The sequence below is a fragment of the Crinia signifera genome, chromosome 8 (assembly GCF_055691185.1).
Source record: "Crinia signifera chromosome 8, ASM5569118v1, whole genome shotgun sequence".
Taxonomy (NCBI): domain Eukaryota; kingdom Metazoa; phylum Chordata; class Amphibia; order Anura; family Myobatrachidae; genus Crinia; species Crinia signifera.
Window position 1 is genome coordinate 145,823,597 of NC_139224.1, and position 12,977 is coordinate 145,836,573.

General features: G+C 45.6%; 1 protein-coding gene across 1 annotated transcript in view; it reads left to right on the top strand.

The window, feature by feature from the left end:
* Positions 1 to 4,653: 4,653 nt before the first annotated feature.
* NDC1 (NDC1 transmembrane nucleoporin) overlaps positions 4,654 to 12,977 on the top strand; it is a 36,220-nt gene continuing 27,896 nt past the window's right edge. The window contains exons 1-9 of the mRNA XM_083157348.1: positions 4,654 to 4,892; positions 6,644 to 6,764; positions 7,360 to 7,461; positions 9,292 to 9,466; positions 9,558 to 9,699; positions 11,466 to 11,574; positions 11,725 to 11,776; positions 11,871 to 12,003; positions 12,279 to 12,368. Coding sequence (XP_083013474.1) covers positions 4,869 to 4,892; positions 6,644 to 6,764; positions 7,360 to 7,461; positions 9,292 to 9,466; positions 9,558 to 9,699; positions 11,466 to 11,574; positions 11,725 to 11,776; positions 11,871 to 12,003; positions 12,279 to 12,368 — 948 coding nt within the window. The 5' untranslated portion in view covers positions 4,654 to 4,868. The remainder of the gene's footprint in view (positions 4,893 to 6,643; positions 6,765 to 7,359; positions 7,462 to 9,291; positions 9,467 to 9,557; positions 9,700 to 11,465; positions 11,575 to 11,724; positions 11,777 to 11,870; positions 12,004 to 12,278; positions 12,369 to 12,977) is intronic.

Genomic DNA, 12,977 nt, shown 5'->3' on the forward strand with positions numbered 1-12,977 from the left:
TTACCTCAATGTCAGCACAGTCAACATGGACACAGTTTAAAGTGCAGCACATCCCCTCGCTGCGCTCGCAATGCGTCGGGCACGGAGCCTCGCTGCGCTCGGCACACTATTTTATTCTCCCACCACGCCCTAGTGGATGGTAGGGCATAAAATACCGCCTGTCGGCACATGTCGGCTCAAAAAAACTGTGAAAACCCCCATGTCGACCTAGACACTGTCCAACTAATGACCTGTCGACCTTTTCCTATGTCGACCTAGACCCATGTCGACCTAATGACTGTGTACCATAATGCTGTAGATCAAATGACCCTCCATCTGTATATACAAGTCAGCAGCACTCCTGAGTACTCAGTAAATATGTAACACCGGAACATGCTACTTTTGCAATGTTTCAGCTCTATTTAATATTGCTTGGGGGAAAAACAGCACATTAAAACTAGCATATTCCGTGCTATTTACTAAATACTCAGGAGGGCCACTGACTTGCGTATATTGTTTCAGCCCCATTACGATGTGGCTGGCTGAAGGCGCCCGGAAAAGGTATTGGAAAGGGTCTCGCTTTGTTGCTGAAATCTTTTTCCCCCACACGGTCCCTTCCCCTGCAGAGGAGCAAAGCAATGATTACAGCTGCAATTGTTGGGGTGGATGGGATACCAAGGGGCAGTATACAGACACCTAAATCATGACTGCTCAAGTGCCTGAATTCCGACCAACACGGGTTATTTTTACCCGTGGCGGTCCATCGGTAAATAGAAGCTATGGCAAGTGAAGTGAGCCACTGAGCCCGCAGGGGACTTTTTTTGCTCTCTCTCCTCCATCGCAATACCAGTGGGTGGGATTCTGATGTTAAGTGGGTGGGTGAAGGCACTGTGTGGTGGACTGAGATTTTTCACCAAATGGTGTTAGTCTTCCCAATGGTCGTGGGTTGTATCTCCAGGCAGCATTCTTCAGCTGGCACCCCTGGAAAGTGCCATACTGGCCAATGGGTAGATACACCCCTGGGGCAAAATGTAATAGGGTGTTTGAATCAGAAAGTGAAAGATTTTGGGCTGGGTTTTCCCATTTTTTTTTTTTTTTGCTTGTGAGGCAGGGAGGTCATATTTGTCTACCAGGGCCTGTGCCGACAATGGTGCTGTGGCCGTGCCATCAACCAGGGCCCGAATGTGTCTTATCCCCTTGGATTTCCAGGAAGTAAATGGGTGTGTTGCCGAACCATCCTGGAATTCAGGATTGTTCAGGAGTGGGAGAAACAATGAGTGATGGCTGTTAATATTCAATTTATGTCGTGTGCGGTGCCAGACAGTCCATGTCGTCATCAGCAGAGGATTTTGTATGATTGAGTCCATGAGTTCCTGTTTGTGGCAGTGTAAAAAGGATAGTAAGTGTTGGTCCGGCAAAAATTACTGGTCGATGTCAGTGTCCGTGTGGTTGGTAGTAGTGTGAATCCAGTCACGGATATATCGTATAATTCCGGCTTGATTGTAAAGTGTTAGGTTTGGGAGATTTACTCCACCATTGGAGACTGGTTGTTGTAACTTAAGATAACTTATTCGTGGTCTTTTATTTTGCCAAATGAATTTTCTAAATGTGGTATTGATGAGTTTCTCATCGGGGGTCGTTAAGAGAACCGGTAACATTTGGAGCGGGTATAATATTTTTGGGAATGTGATCATTTTGAGTAGGTGAACGCGCCCCAAGTATGAGAGCATGAGATGTCTCCAGTTGTCCATTTCTGCTAAAATAGGTTTTAATATTTTGGTGATATTGAGTCTTTAGAGATCAGAAATGTGTTTAGGGATGTATACCCCTAAGTACTTTATCGCGGTTGAGGCCCATCGTATATGGCTTTCCTTCGCCCAGTGAGGGCGGGTTTGTGGGCCTAGGTATAAGCCTTGGGATTTGTCTTGGTTTATGGAGAAGCCAGATACGGTGCCGTATTGGTCTATTTTTTGTAGGATTGGAAAAAGGGTGGATTCGGGGTGTAGTATGTATAGGAGTAAGTCGTCAGCAAAGGCCATTACTTTGATTTCGCGTGAACCCATGGGGAACCCTTGAAATGTTGGCCAGGATTGCAGGAGCCGTAGAAGGGGGTCAAGTGCAATGTTGAACAGTAAAGGGGAGAGAGGACAACCTTGGCGAGTCCCTCTAGCAATCGTGATGGGGTGGCCACGCTGTCCATTCACCAGCAGAGATGTGGTAGGGGAGGCATATAGATATCTAAACAGTTGTATAAAATTATTGCCAAATTCCCTGATTGTTAAAATTTTCTGGAGGTGTGTCCAGGAGACCGTGTCGAATGCTTTCTCAGCATCTAGGCTGAGAAGCATCGAGGGTGGGTCATTTTTGTCTGAGGAGGTCTTTATTACTGCGGCCAGTGCTGTGCGGACACCTTTGACAGAGTATCTGTCACGTGTAAACCCTAGCTGATGAGAGGTTAGTATCGTGGGCAAAATGGAATGGAGATCCCATTTTGTTTTAAAGCAACAATCAACTACATGGTAAGATCATGCTGGTTTTGAAGTGTAAATGATTCTGATTCTCACGACAGTCGGGATCCTGACTGTCAAAACCCTGATTCAGACATCGCAAGTGTATTCGCCCATTTGTGTATCTGGATCATGTGCTTTGGGATTGGTAATCCCTGGTGTCTACAGTGCTGAAGTCTGTTGGCGCGGACTATCCTCACTTTTTTTCTGGCTGACAGCCGGGTGCCCGAAGGCCACCCAATTTTCCCTAGTGGGAGTCCACGACCCCCATAGAGGGAGAATAGGCGAGCGTGGTGAGCCCGCAAGGGGCTTTTTTGCACTCGCCATGCTGTCTGACTGCGGGCAGTCGGGATCCCGATGTCGGGATAATGACTGTCAGGATCCCGACTGTCGGAGTCCCGTACCACACCTGATTCTCACACCCTATAACATTTGGCCCCTGCACTTCCTTTTTATTAATTTGAAGATGTCTTCTATTAAAAAAAAAAAAGAAAAACTGGGTTAAACCTTGTGGTTGGACAATAAATATTTTAATTCAATTTTCAAATAATCATGAATGATACTTTACAGGTCACTAAAAAATATTTTACACTATTGAAAACAAACAATACTGTGTTCAAAAGAGTCCAGTTGAGCACCTCGATGCAGCATCGACTGTGTGGGAACCATCAAAGATTTGGGCCAGTTGATTATCCAGCCATGAGCCTGTAACATCTCCACTACCTTGGTCAAATATTCCTTCAGCACCTCTGCGGACTATGCCATAATCAGCAGGTCTTCCAGATATGTCAATATCCAGATACCCTGCCATTGAAGACTGCTCCCGTCACCTTTTTGAAAACACATGAAGCAGTGAAGAGTCCAAATGGCAGTGCTTGAAATTAAAAATGCCGTCTCTAAGCAGTGGACCTCAGGAACCACTGATGTTCTGGAGAGATACACAGCCTGGATATGCAGATATGCCATGAAATCTAACAGCTTAAATGACAAAATGATTGACCGCAAGGTATACATGCGGAACCTTGGAATGCAGAGGAACTGGAGACTCCAGGTTGAGGATGGGGAGATAAGTTCCTTTGGGCTTCCACACCAACAGTAAGCTGGCATAAATACACAAACCCCTTTGAGGTGTGGGCACTGGAATTATTACCCCCGTCTAGAAGCTTTTGAATGGCCTACTTCAGGGCCCTTGCTTTGTCTAAGCCCCTGGGAAAAATTATTTAAAATTAGAAGCTGGGTGGTCAACGTCGTAAACGTGAGGGTGTAGCCTTTTTAGACCATGTTGACAACCCAGGTGTCTATTGTGATTTCCCACCATAAAGCTGTAAACCGCAACATCGACCTCCCAATCTGGGGTCCCCCAGGTGGAGGCTATCACAGTCATTCGGAGAACTTGTAGTCTTAGAGTCCAGTTATCTGGTACACAAGGGCTGCTTGACCTTTGCCAAAATTTTATCTAGCGCAGAACCAAATAGCAGAGCCCTCATAAGGCAGTGATGGCCCTTTTCGAGTTTAAGTCTGCCTTCTAGGACTGGAGCGCCATGATCTTCTATCCCCAACAGCAGAGGCAGAAACCCTTGAAGCCAGCGTGCCTGACTCAATGGCCGCTTCAACTACATATAGTGATGTCTCTAGAATGTTAGCCACTATAGGCAGTTGGACAGAGTTGGCCTAGCGACAGCTCCTGCATGCCAATATATAAGTTTAAAAAAAATATCCAGCTTGTCAGCCGTATCCTTAAGGGAGGCTGTATTAAGAAGTTGGAGAGTAGCCACATGTGCATCCACTAGGAGAGTGCACTCCCACTTAGATGGCTATCCTACACATGGAGTGGGTAAAGAGTGGGAATACGATCATTAGGCAGGCTAAATTTATGGTTAGGGGTATTCTTGACCTCCATCATCATTTCCTCAAGTTGATCTGACTTGGTAAAATAGGTAATAGCCTTTCTCTATCTTATAAAAATAGGACCCTTTGACTTAGAAGGCTGTTCACTCGTCCATAGTGTGCACCTGACACCTCTCAGCCTGCTACTGCAGACCTGCGCGGTGCTGCACTGCAGGGAAAAAAACATGCTCTAGTCTAGTGAGTGACTCCTCTCCCTGATGAGGACAGCGGGTCACATGGTGGGAGACGTAATCAAAAGTCCTTTCCAAGAAAGGGAAAGTAGCTGCTACCGCAGAAAAACACGGCAACCCCAAGCAGGCAGCGCGGCGGACAGCCCTAGCCCGAGGAAAGACTGTCTCACTGCTGGCAAGGATAGCTGCTCCAGCATCAGTCTGTGCAGATTTCATACAGGCATCGCTGCGGGCAGCCCCGGTGGGGTCCTTCTCTTTCCCATGCCGCCGCGCACAGTGTTTGAATGTGAGAAGCGGCAGAGACATGAGTGTGAGCGGGGAGAGACAGGTAACGGCGTTGGCCTGGGGGGAGGGGATACGGGCATCACACCATGCAGCGTCACTCCGTGTATTGTCTGTAGGAACGTGACCTGCAGCTCTCTTGTAGAACAATAGGTCCCAGCATGTCCGGGCAGGGCGCATCAGCTGGGGATGACAGGCTACCACAGCAGGGAGCGATAACACTGTCACTTCCTACACCTGACATCAAATGTCTATAGGAAGTCTCTGACCTCTACACTGACTCACGAGGTAATCTGCATTCCAGCTGCTGTGTGGAACTATTCATTCCAGAAAGAAGTCTGGCAGGGCATGCTGGCATGTGTAGTGCCACAGCAGCTGGATGGCATACAATGACCTTACCACGGGTTACGTAGCTGTCTGCGTGCTGTATACACCCAGCCTGTGTGTGAGGGGTATGTAGGAGATTTGCATACCTCCCAGCTGTGGGACGTTCCCGGGCCAGCAGTGTCCCACGGCGGTGGGGCAGTTGGGAGTCCCTGCTGCCACCCATTTGTTAGTGGGGAATAGACGCTATTCCCCACAGGCGGAGGGGCAGCAGCGGAAAAACGGGGGCGTGCGAAGGTACCGCTAGGTCAGCACCAGCTAAAAATGGTCGACATTGACAGAAGATCGATCCAAACTTAAGGTGTACATGGTACTTGAGTTTTTCATAACTTATTTTTATTTATTTTTTTAAAGTTGGTTTTTCATATTTTTCTATCCAAGTAGACATAGAGCCTGAAGCGTGGTGAGCGTAGCAGTATACTTATACTCTGTCCATGTCAATATTAGACACCTAAAAATGTGAAAATCGCATGCTGACCTTATTCATGTTGACCTAACGCTAATTTTGTCTGAGGGGTATATAGGTGATATTACCTGTCTGTGAGGGGTATAAATGAGATACGCTGATCTGTGCTTACTGTATATATCAAGCCTGTTTGTGAGAGGTATACCTGGCATGTCTATGAGGGGTATATAGGTGATATTGCCTGTCTGTGAGGGGTATATATGATATAAGGGCTGGTCTGTGCCTGCTGTATATACCTGGCCTGTCTGTGAGGGGTATATAGGAGATATGGCTGGTCTGCCTGTGCTGTATATATCCGGCCTGTTTGTGAGGGGTATATAGGAGATATGGCTGGTCAGCCTGTGCTGTATATACAAGGCCTGTCTGTAAAGGTGCGTACACACTGGGCAATATGATCGCTGGCAATATATTGCTCAGCAATCATAATGCTCAGTGTCCCGTTTTCATCTGCGACCAGAGATGGTCGCAGATGAAAATGTCACACTGCCGAGAGAAGAGGCTCCTCCGACCAGCGCCCATTCAGGGGCTGAATCCGGGAGCGCGCACACTCTAATCACTGGCAATATGGTCCCTCAGTGACCATATTTCCAGCGATATTTGCAATAATCGCCCCCGTGTGTATGCACCTTGAGGGGTATGTAGGCGATATGGCAGGCCTGCTTGTGCTGTTTCTGTGAGGAGTATATGGGAAATATTTATCCTTCAACACTTTGAAAACCTATAAAAGATGGCTGAAGGGAGCAATGTAATTCAGTATAATGCAACTGATGGAAGGGTTACAGTAATGATGTCACTATAGCAAGGTCATTATTTAGGACCAAACTTGGACCTGATGTTTTCGGAAGTATTGTAAAAAGGGCAAATATATTTGTGGTATGACATAAGTAACGTATTACTGATTTAAGCTTACTCACGGCTTTTACTGACTGCTGCTCACTATCTTACAGGTGTTGAAATGGAGAGTTGCCAACAGTTTTGCCTGGTCCATTGTTTTGTTGGCTCTGTGCTGTGTGGCCTTCATAACCATTTGCAGAATCCACATCTTTCACCCCATACAGTGCCTGACAGGTGAGTGGAGTTTTGAGGGGAGACCCTTCTCGTTCCAGCATTGGGCTCTGGTTCCCCGGCGTTCTCCTGCTTCCCAGTGCTGGCCGCTCGTGGTCTCCTGTAAGATCACCAGGCAGCACAGAGCTTCTTCCCAGCGTCTGTGGCAGCGGGGCCGCTGGGGTGTCCGGCTCAGCCATGCTGCAGATCACAGCACATTTTGTTTATTATTTATTTACAGTTTCTTATATAGCGCAGCATATTCTGTTGTGCTTTACAATTGGAAACAACAGTGATTAAACAAACCGGGTAGATACAAACTGACGTGGAGGTAGGAGGGCCCTGCTCGCAAGCTTACAATATATATATATATATATATACATAGCTCATGGACAACTGCAGCTGTGTGCGACCTCTGCCTGACCACCGGGGACACTGTCCCTCTAAACGTGGGTTCAGCAGAGTGCATCCCGGGGACCTGCTCACTTTTTTAAACTGACTCTCCGGGTCCCCTATTAGGAGTAAAATATGCGGTATGGAACGTTTTTGCGATCACTGAATTACGTAACCAGTGCAACGGTCTTATTTGTGAATCTTCCATCTCTGCCCTGTTTTACAGACTCCATCAGTGATATTCTCAGCAGCTCCACGTTCTTTTGTATGCTACTACTGTGGACACTGCAAGGAGTTCAATGTGCCTTCAATGTGGAGTCCTTCTCAGGTGAGCCTTCAAATATTTGATGAGGTTTTCCAGTTTAAATATGATTTCTTTTAAATCTCCTCCATTCACACCACTCATGCTTGCTGTATTTAGCAGCTTTTACCACTGTCCTATTGGTCAGAATCTGCCGAGAGCATTTGCACTACCTGGCGAATCATGAAGCCTTGTAATGGGCAATGCCCCGTAAGTCATAGTATTTGGTAAGAAGGAGAAATTTTAATATACCAACTCTATCTATCAAACACAATACTTGCCTCTTGAAAGATGGTGTATGTATCTGTCTGCACAGTAGAGCAGCCTGTATTTAAGATGAGATGTGGGTACCACCTAGTACCCTTGCAGAATAGTCAAGAAACAAAAGATATCTCAAATATAAGAATATGGGCGCTTATGTGAAAGAGGCCTGTTATTCGGATGTGTCCTGATGCGTCTCCTCAATTCATTCTCTTCATAATGATTGTTATGAAATGGGAGATAGAGGACACATCTCTGCGTGTAATACAGTTGAGACAGTGGATTTTTTTCTTTTTTATAGCATAATTTATAAACTGATAACATTTTATTGTATATCTGGGTATTATCCCCCTTATAGGCACACTCACAAAATTCAAGCCTATCTTATCCCCCAAGGGTGTAATTACTGTAGAATCACAATAGATGAAGATGCAGTGGGGTAAAAACCCCTAATCAAGTTACTCACACAGAGCTGTAAAAATAGCATATCAGGTGGGTCTTTCCCCATCCCGTATTTTTCTCAATGTGGTGTTAGGTTTAGTTACCCATGTAAAAAAACAAATCTAGAACACTGATGCTGTGTTATGCTAAAAACAGGTATCCTTTATTCCAAATGATAAAACAAGGAGATGGAGCCACTTAACTGAAGACAACCAGGCTGCACTGGAACAGATGATCTAATCCTGGACCGAACTGGGGCCCCTTTTTAAAGTCCAGGAAATGTCTCTCAGTATGTGGTGTCCAAAATTCTGTGTAGAGTCCCCACCGACGCGTTTCCATCCCCTATGGATCTTTTTCAAGGTGTACCCTCTCTCTAATGTCCGGTTTATATAGGCTTACTAATTAGTCTCCTTGGTGCAGGTGTCCTTCCCTAATTCCCTAAAGTACAAGTTGACTTATGTAAAAGTAACAGTTCTACGATGAGACAATTTAAAACTATAAAAAAAAAGTGAAAAACCCCAAGTCGACCTTTTGACTGCCGACCTAGCCCTAGGCAGCCTAAAGGTGCCCATACACTAGTAAGATTTATCTTCAGATCTGGCTGGTTGGAACAAAAACATGGTTATGGATGAGTGACAGTTTGTCAGTTTTCCAGCATATCCAAGCAAATGGTCAACTGTCATTTGCTCTCATCCATAACCATGTTTTTGTTCCAACCAGCCAGATCTGAAGATAAATCTGCGTGTGTATGGCCACCATAACAGTCCAGGTTTTAAGTAGAGATGTGCAGGTTCAGATATACGGAGCCACCTATTCTATTCTCCCTCTATGGGGGTCTTGGACCCCTATGAGGGAAAATAGCCGACGGCCGTCGGAAACCCAGCTCTCGGTGTTTTGACAGTCGGGATCCCGACGTTGGGTGAATGCCTGTCGGGACCCCGTCCGGCACCCATCCAGTAATGGTTAGACAAAATGAGTTACTAAAGTTACTTGTGTTCAAGCATAGATATCCTAAAAGTCAGCACTGTTATACGGTGGGGGACCAGTTTGGGAAGCTCCGCATTATGTCCATTCAAATATTTTAAAAAAAGCCTAATGACCGTAATTTTGTTTCAATATTCATGCTCACTGTGACCCCTTTTCTCCTGTCCACAGTGGTGCCTTCCATCCCTGGCTCTCGCCTCTCCCTGATTGGTCAGATACTACTCCCACATCATGTGCTCCACTCACTCGTTCACTCCCTCATGGGTGTGTTGGTTTTCTGGTGCTGCACTCTCCTCAGTGGTGTTCGGACACAGAGTCTAGCAGTGACATGCCATCCTGAACATGGGTGAGTCTAAATAATATACATGGCTGGGGCGTGTACGATGATGAAATACATGACTGATCTTATAGTGTTTTGCCCTTGCTTACCTCTTCAGAGATCATGAAACCTACAGTCAGTCGCTGTGTCTGAACGAGCGCTACCTCTTCCTGCTGCTGACCGGAGCGTTTGCAGGTTACAGCTACAGCATTCTGTACTTTGTGCACAACATGAACTATCTGTCTTTTCCACCCGTGCAGGTAGGTACCAGCACCATCATTTCACTCCATTTTCAGTGGATGACCTTTGCTTAGGGTTGCTTGTCTATGGCCCTTATTCTGATCACTTCGCTTTGGATGCGAATTTGGGCAGCGTACCGATGTTGTGCGTATATGCAATGCGCAGAACCATTTCTGCGCATGTCCGTACGCAGGGAGCGCGCAAACGCGGCGAAAAGTCAGGTCGCCGAGTGCTCAATCCTGGACTTCTGAGAGGGGGGTGGAGAGGGGCATTGCGGCCTGATCAGGGTCATTACCATATGCGCACGACGTGCATTTCATGGGCGTTTACATGAAAGCATGCTTATGGAAATTTTCCGGATGTCAGCTGCCCGCCCATATCTCTGCTTTTCTTCGCTTATATGTACGAGTGGTCTAGACACTGGTGCATGGGCGAGCGCTGTCCACATTATTCGATGGTCGGCAACCATCAAATGATGGGACAAGTTCCCATAGGAATGCGAATGGATGTTCATATAAAACATCGGTACTTGTTTCCTAGCAAGGCGCCCAATATTTTGATTGTAGTACATCTTATACAATCGCATCGCATGCACTATAGCGGCATGCAATGCGATTCGATTTTTAATTGTACAAGCACCCTGATGGGTGCTTTCAATCTTAAATGCACCCACATTGGCAACGCCGCCCCCATCATCAACGCCAACCCGAAGCGTGGTGAGCGCAGCGGTACGCGTCCTCCGACCTATTCATACCCCCACTATCCACGTCGGCGTGGAGTTGATTATAGATAGTGTGGCGAGAGGACACGGATTACTTTACATGTACACACTTCGGGCGCCGTGGCACGCTGCGCTCACCACACTATCTACAATCAACTCCACGCCGACATGGATAGTAAGGGTATGAAAAGGTCGGAGGACACGTGCCGCCGCCCCTCCCGGGCTCGCTGCGCTCGCCACGCTTCGGGTTGGCGTTGATAGTGGGGGTGGCGTTGACAAGGGGGGTGCATTTAACTTAAGCACCCATCAGGGTACTTGTGCAATAAAAAATTGCATCGCATGCCATTTGCTGGCATGCAATGCTATGCAATATTTCATTGTACAACCACTCCTGTTAATTTAACATGAATATCACATCGCACACCACTAAGCTTGCGATGCTTCAGGCATGGTGCCTCACTATTTTATTCTCCTAACACGGCCTAGTGGATAGTAGGGCATGAAATACCGCCTGTCTGCACATGTTGGGTCAAAAAACAGTGGAAAAACCCATGTCGAAGTCATGTTGACTTTTTCACCTGTCTACATTCTATGTCGTTATTTTGACCTTGTTAGGATTTTAAATGTTGGTATTTTGACCTTGTCGGGATTTTGACTGCATCCCATTTAGAGTATTTTTTTATATTAATAACACAATCCTAATACTTACAGTACTTTTTCTTCTGACCACTAACAGCCTTGCATACATTCTGCTAATGAAATTGTCACTTTTCTGGGGTTCAGGAAAGTTACCCCAATTTAAGTACCATGAATAGGTATTTTTAATTAGAGGATTATTGGGAGCACACATTCATACAGATGTCTGCGAGCTTTATGTAACTATGCCCCACTAATTGTTCTGACCCCTAAATGTATTTTTCTCTTTTTTTAAAAACAATTTTTTGGGGGGGGGGGGGGGGGGTTTCTAAAGTGATTTACCTTTCTGTTCTCTGTTTTGTCTCTTGAAGGCTAGAGTGATGTTATCCTAAATGTTTAATTGATATACTCTTTACATCTATTCTAAAGCAATTCAAGTATCTACAGTTCCGGAGGTGTTTGCCTATACTGCTGAAATACAGTTGTATCCACTCGTTGTACTTGGTTCGGAACTTCAGTGCGGCCTACTTCTTCCTGGGTATGTCCTTTTGGCACTGTTTTCTCATGTGGTGTTCTGTTCACAATTGCACCCTTTAAAATGTTATGCCTTGATCTATGGTTCTGTTAGCATAATCCCTGTTCCAGATGTCATCTTGTAACCATAGGACTGGTCATGTTTTTCTTTTAGGTTATATCCCACGGACATGGGTACAAACAGTTCTGTTCCTGCAAGCGGATCAGTAAGTGTGTTGATAATCATTACTCAAGATAACGCTTTAAGCCTTTTATAGTGGTATATAATTCATAGGCCTGGAATCCGTCTCTTCTGTACAGGCAGTTGCCACCACTTGATACGCTGAGGGGACTCCTGGACTTGTCACTGTTTTGCCAGATCTGGTTGTCCAGCACGTTCCTGCTCACCACCTGGCACATCGTGTGGATACTATTCCATATCCACGCAACAGAGGTCTGTACTGATTGGGCCATTTGCTTCATTCACTGGTCAGGCAAACGCTGCTCCTCACTTCTATGGGGGGGAATTCAACTGCTTTGCCCATCGGCGACCATTAGATGGTGCTTGAAGTACAGTTATGTAATTTTGATCAAAAATTTAATATATTATATAATTCTTCTTCTTTTTTTTTTTTTTTTTTGCTTTTTCTTTTATTCTCAACAATTTTATATTGGAACTGCTATATGTGTTGTATTGTGCTTGTCACCATGTCTTTATGGCTTCTTCAGGCCCACGTTTTTCCTGTGCAGACCTCCTTTGCTGAAGAAGCAGACAGATGTCTCCCTAATGTATTAAGCTGCGGATCTTCTCTTTTAAAAGTGAGTTCTGACCTCTATTATAATAATAATATCACCAATTTTATAGTGCAAACATATTCCTCTGTGCTTTACAACACACCTAGGTCCCTGCCCCAGTGGAGGTTACAATCTATATTCCCTACCACATGTGCACACAGACATTCTAGGGTTAAATTTGTTGGGAGCCAGTTAACCTACCACTATATTTTTGGATTGTGGGAGAGCGGAGTGCCCGGAGGAAACCCACGCAAGCACGGGGAGAATATACAGGTAGTCTACCATATCCAGAGATCTCTTATCCGAAATAAAAAAAACTGTAAAAGTCCCGTGCATTTTGGATAAGGGATACTCAACCTGTACAAACTCTGCCGGCAATCAAGCCAATGACCTCAGTGCTGTGAGGCGGTCATGCTAACATCACACTCTCTCTACCTTATTTCAGAGGTTCCCAATCTTTTTTGATTCAGGGCACCCTGGAGAATCAGAATTTTTTTCACGGCACCCCTAGGTCCAAAAAAAAATTAATTAGATTGGGTTTATATGCGATTCTTAGCGGCAGTTATGTGGTAAAGGGCAGGATTTGCTTCTGTTTGTACACATTCTATGATTGCCAGCCACCAGCACTGGTCT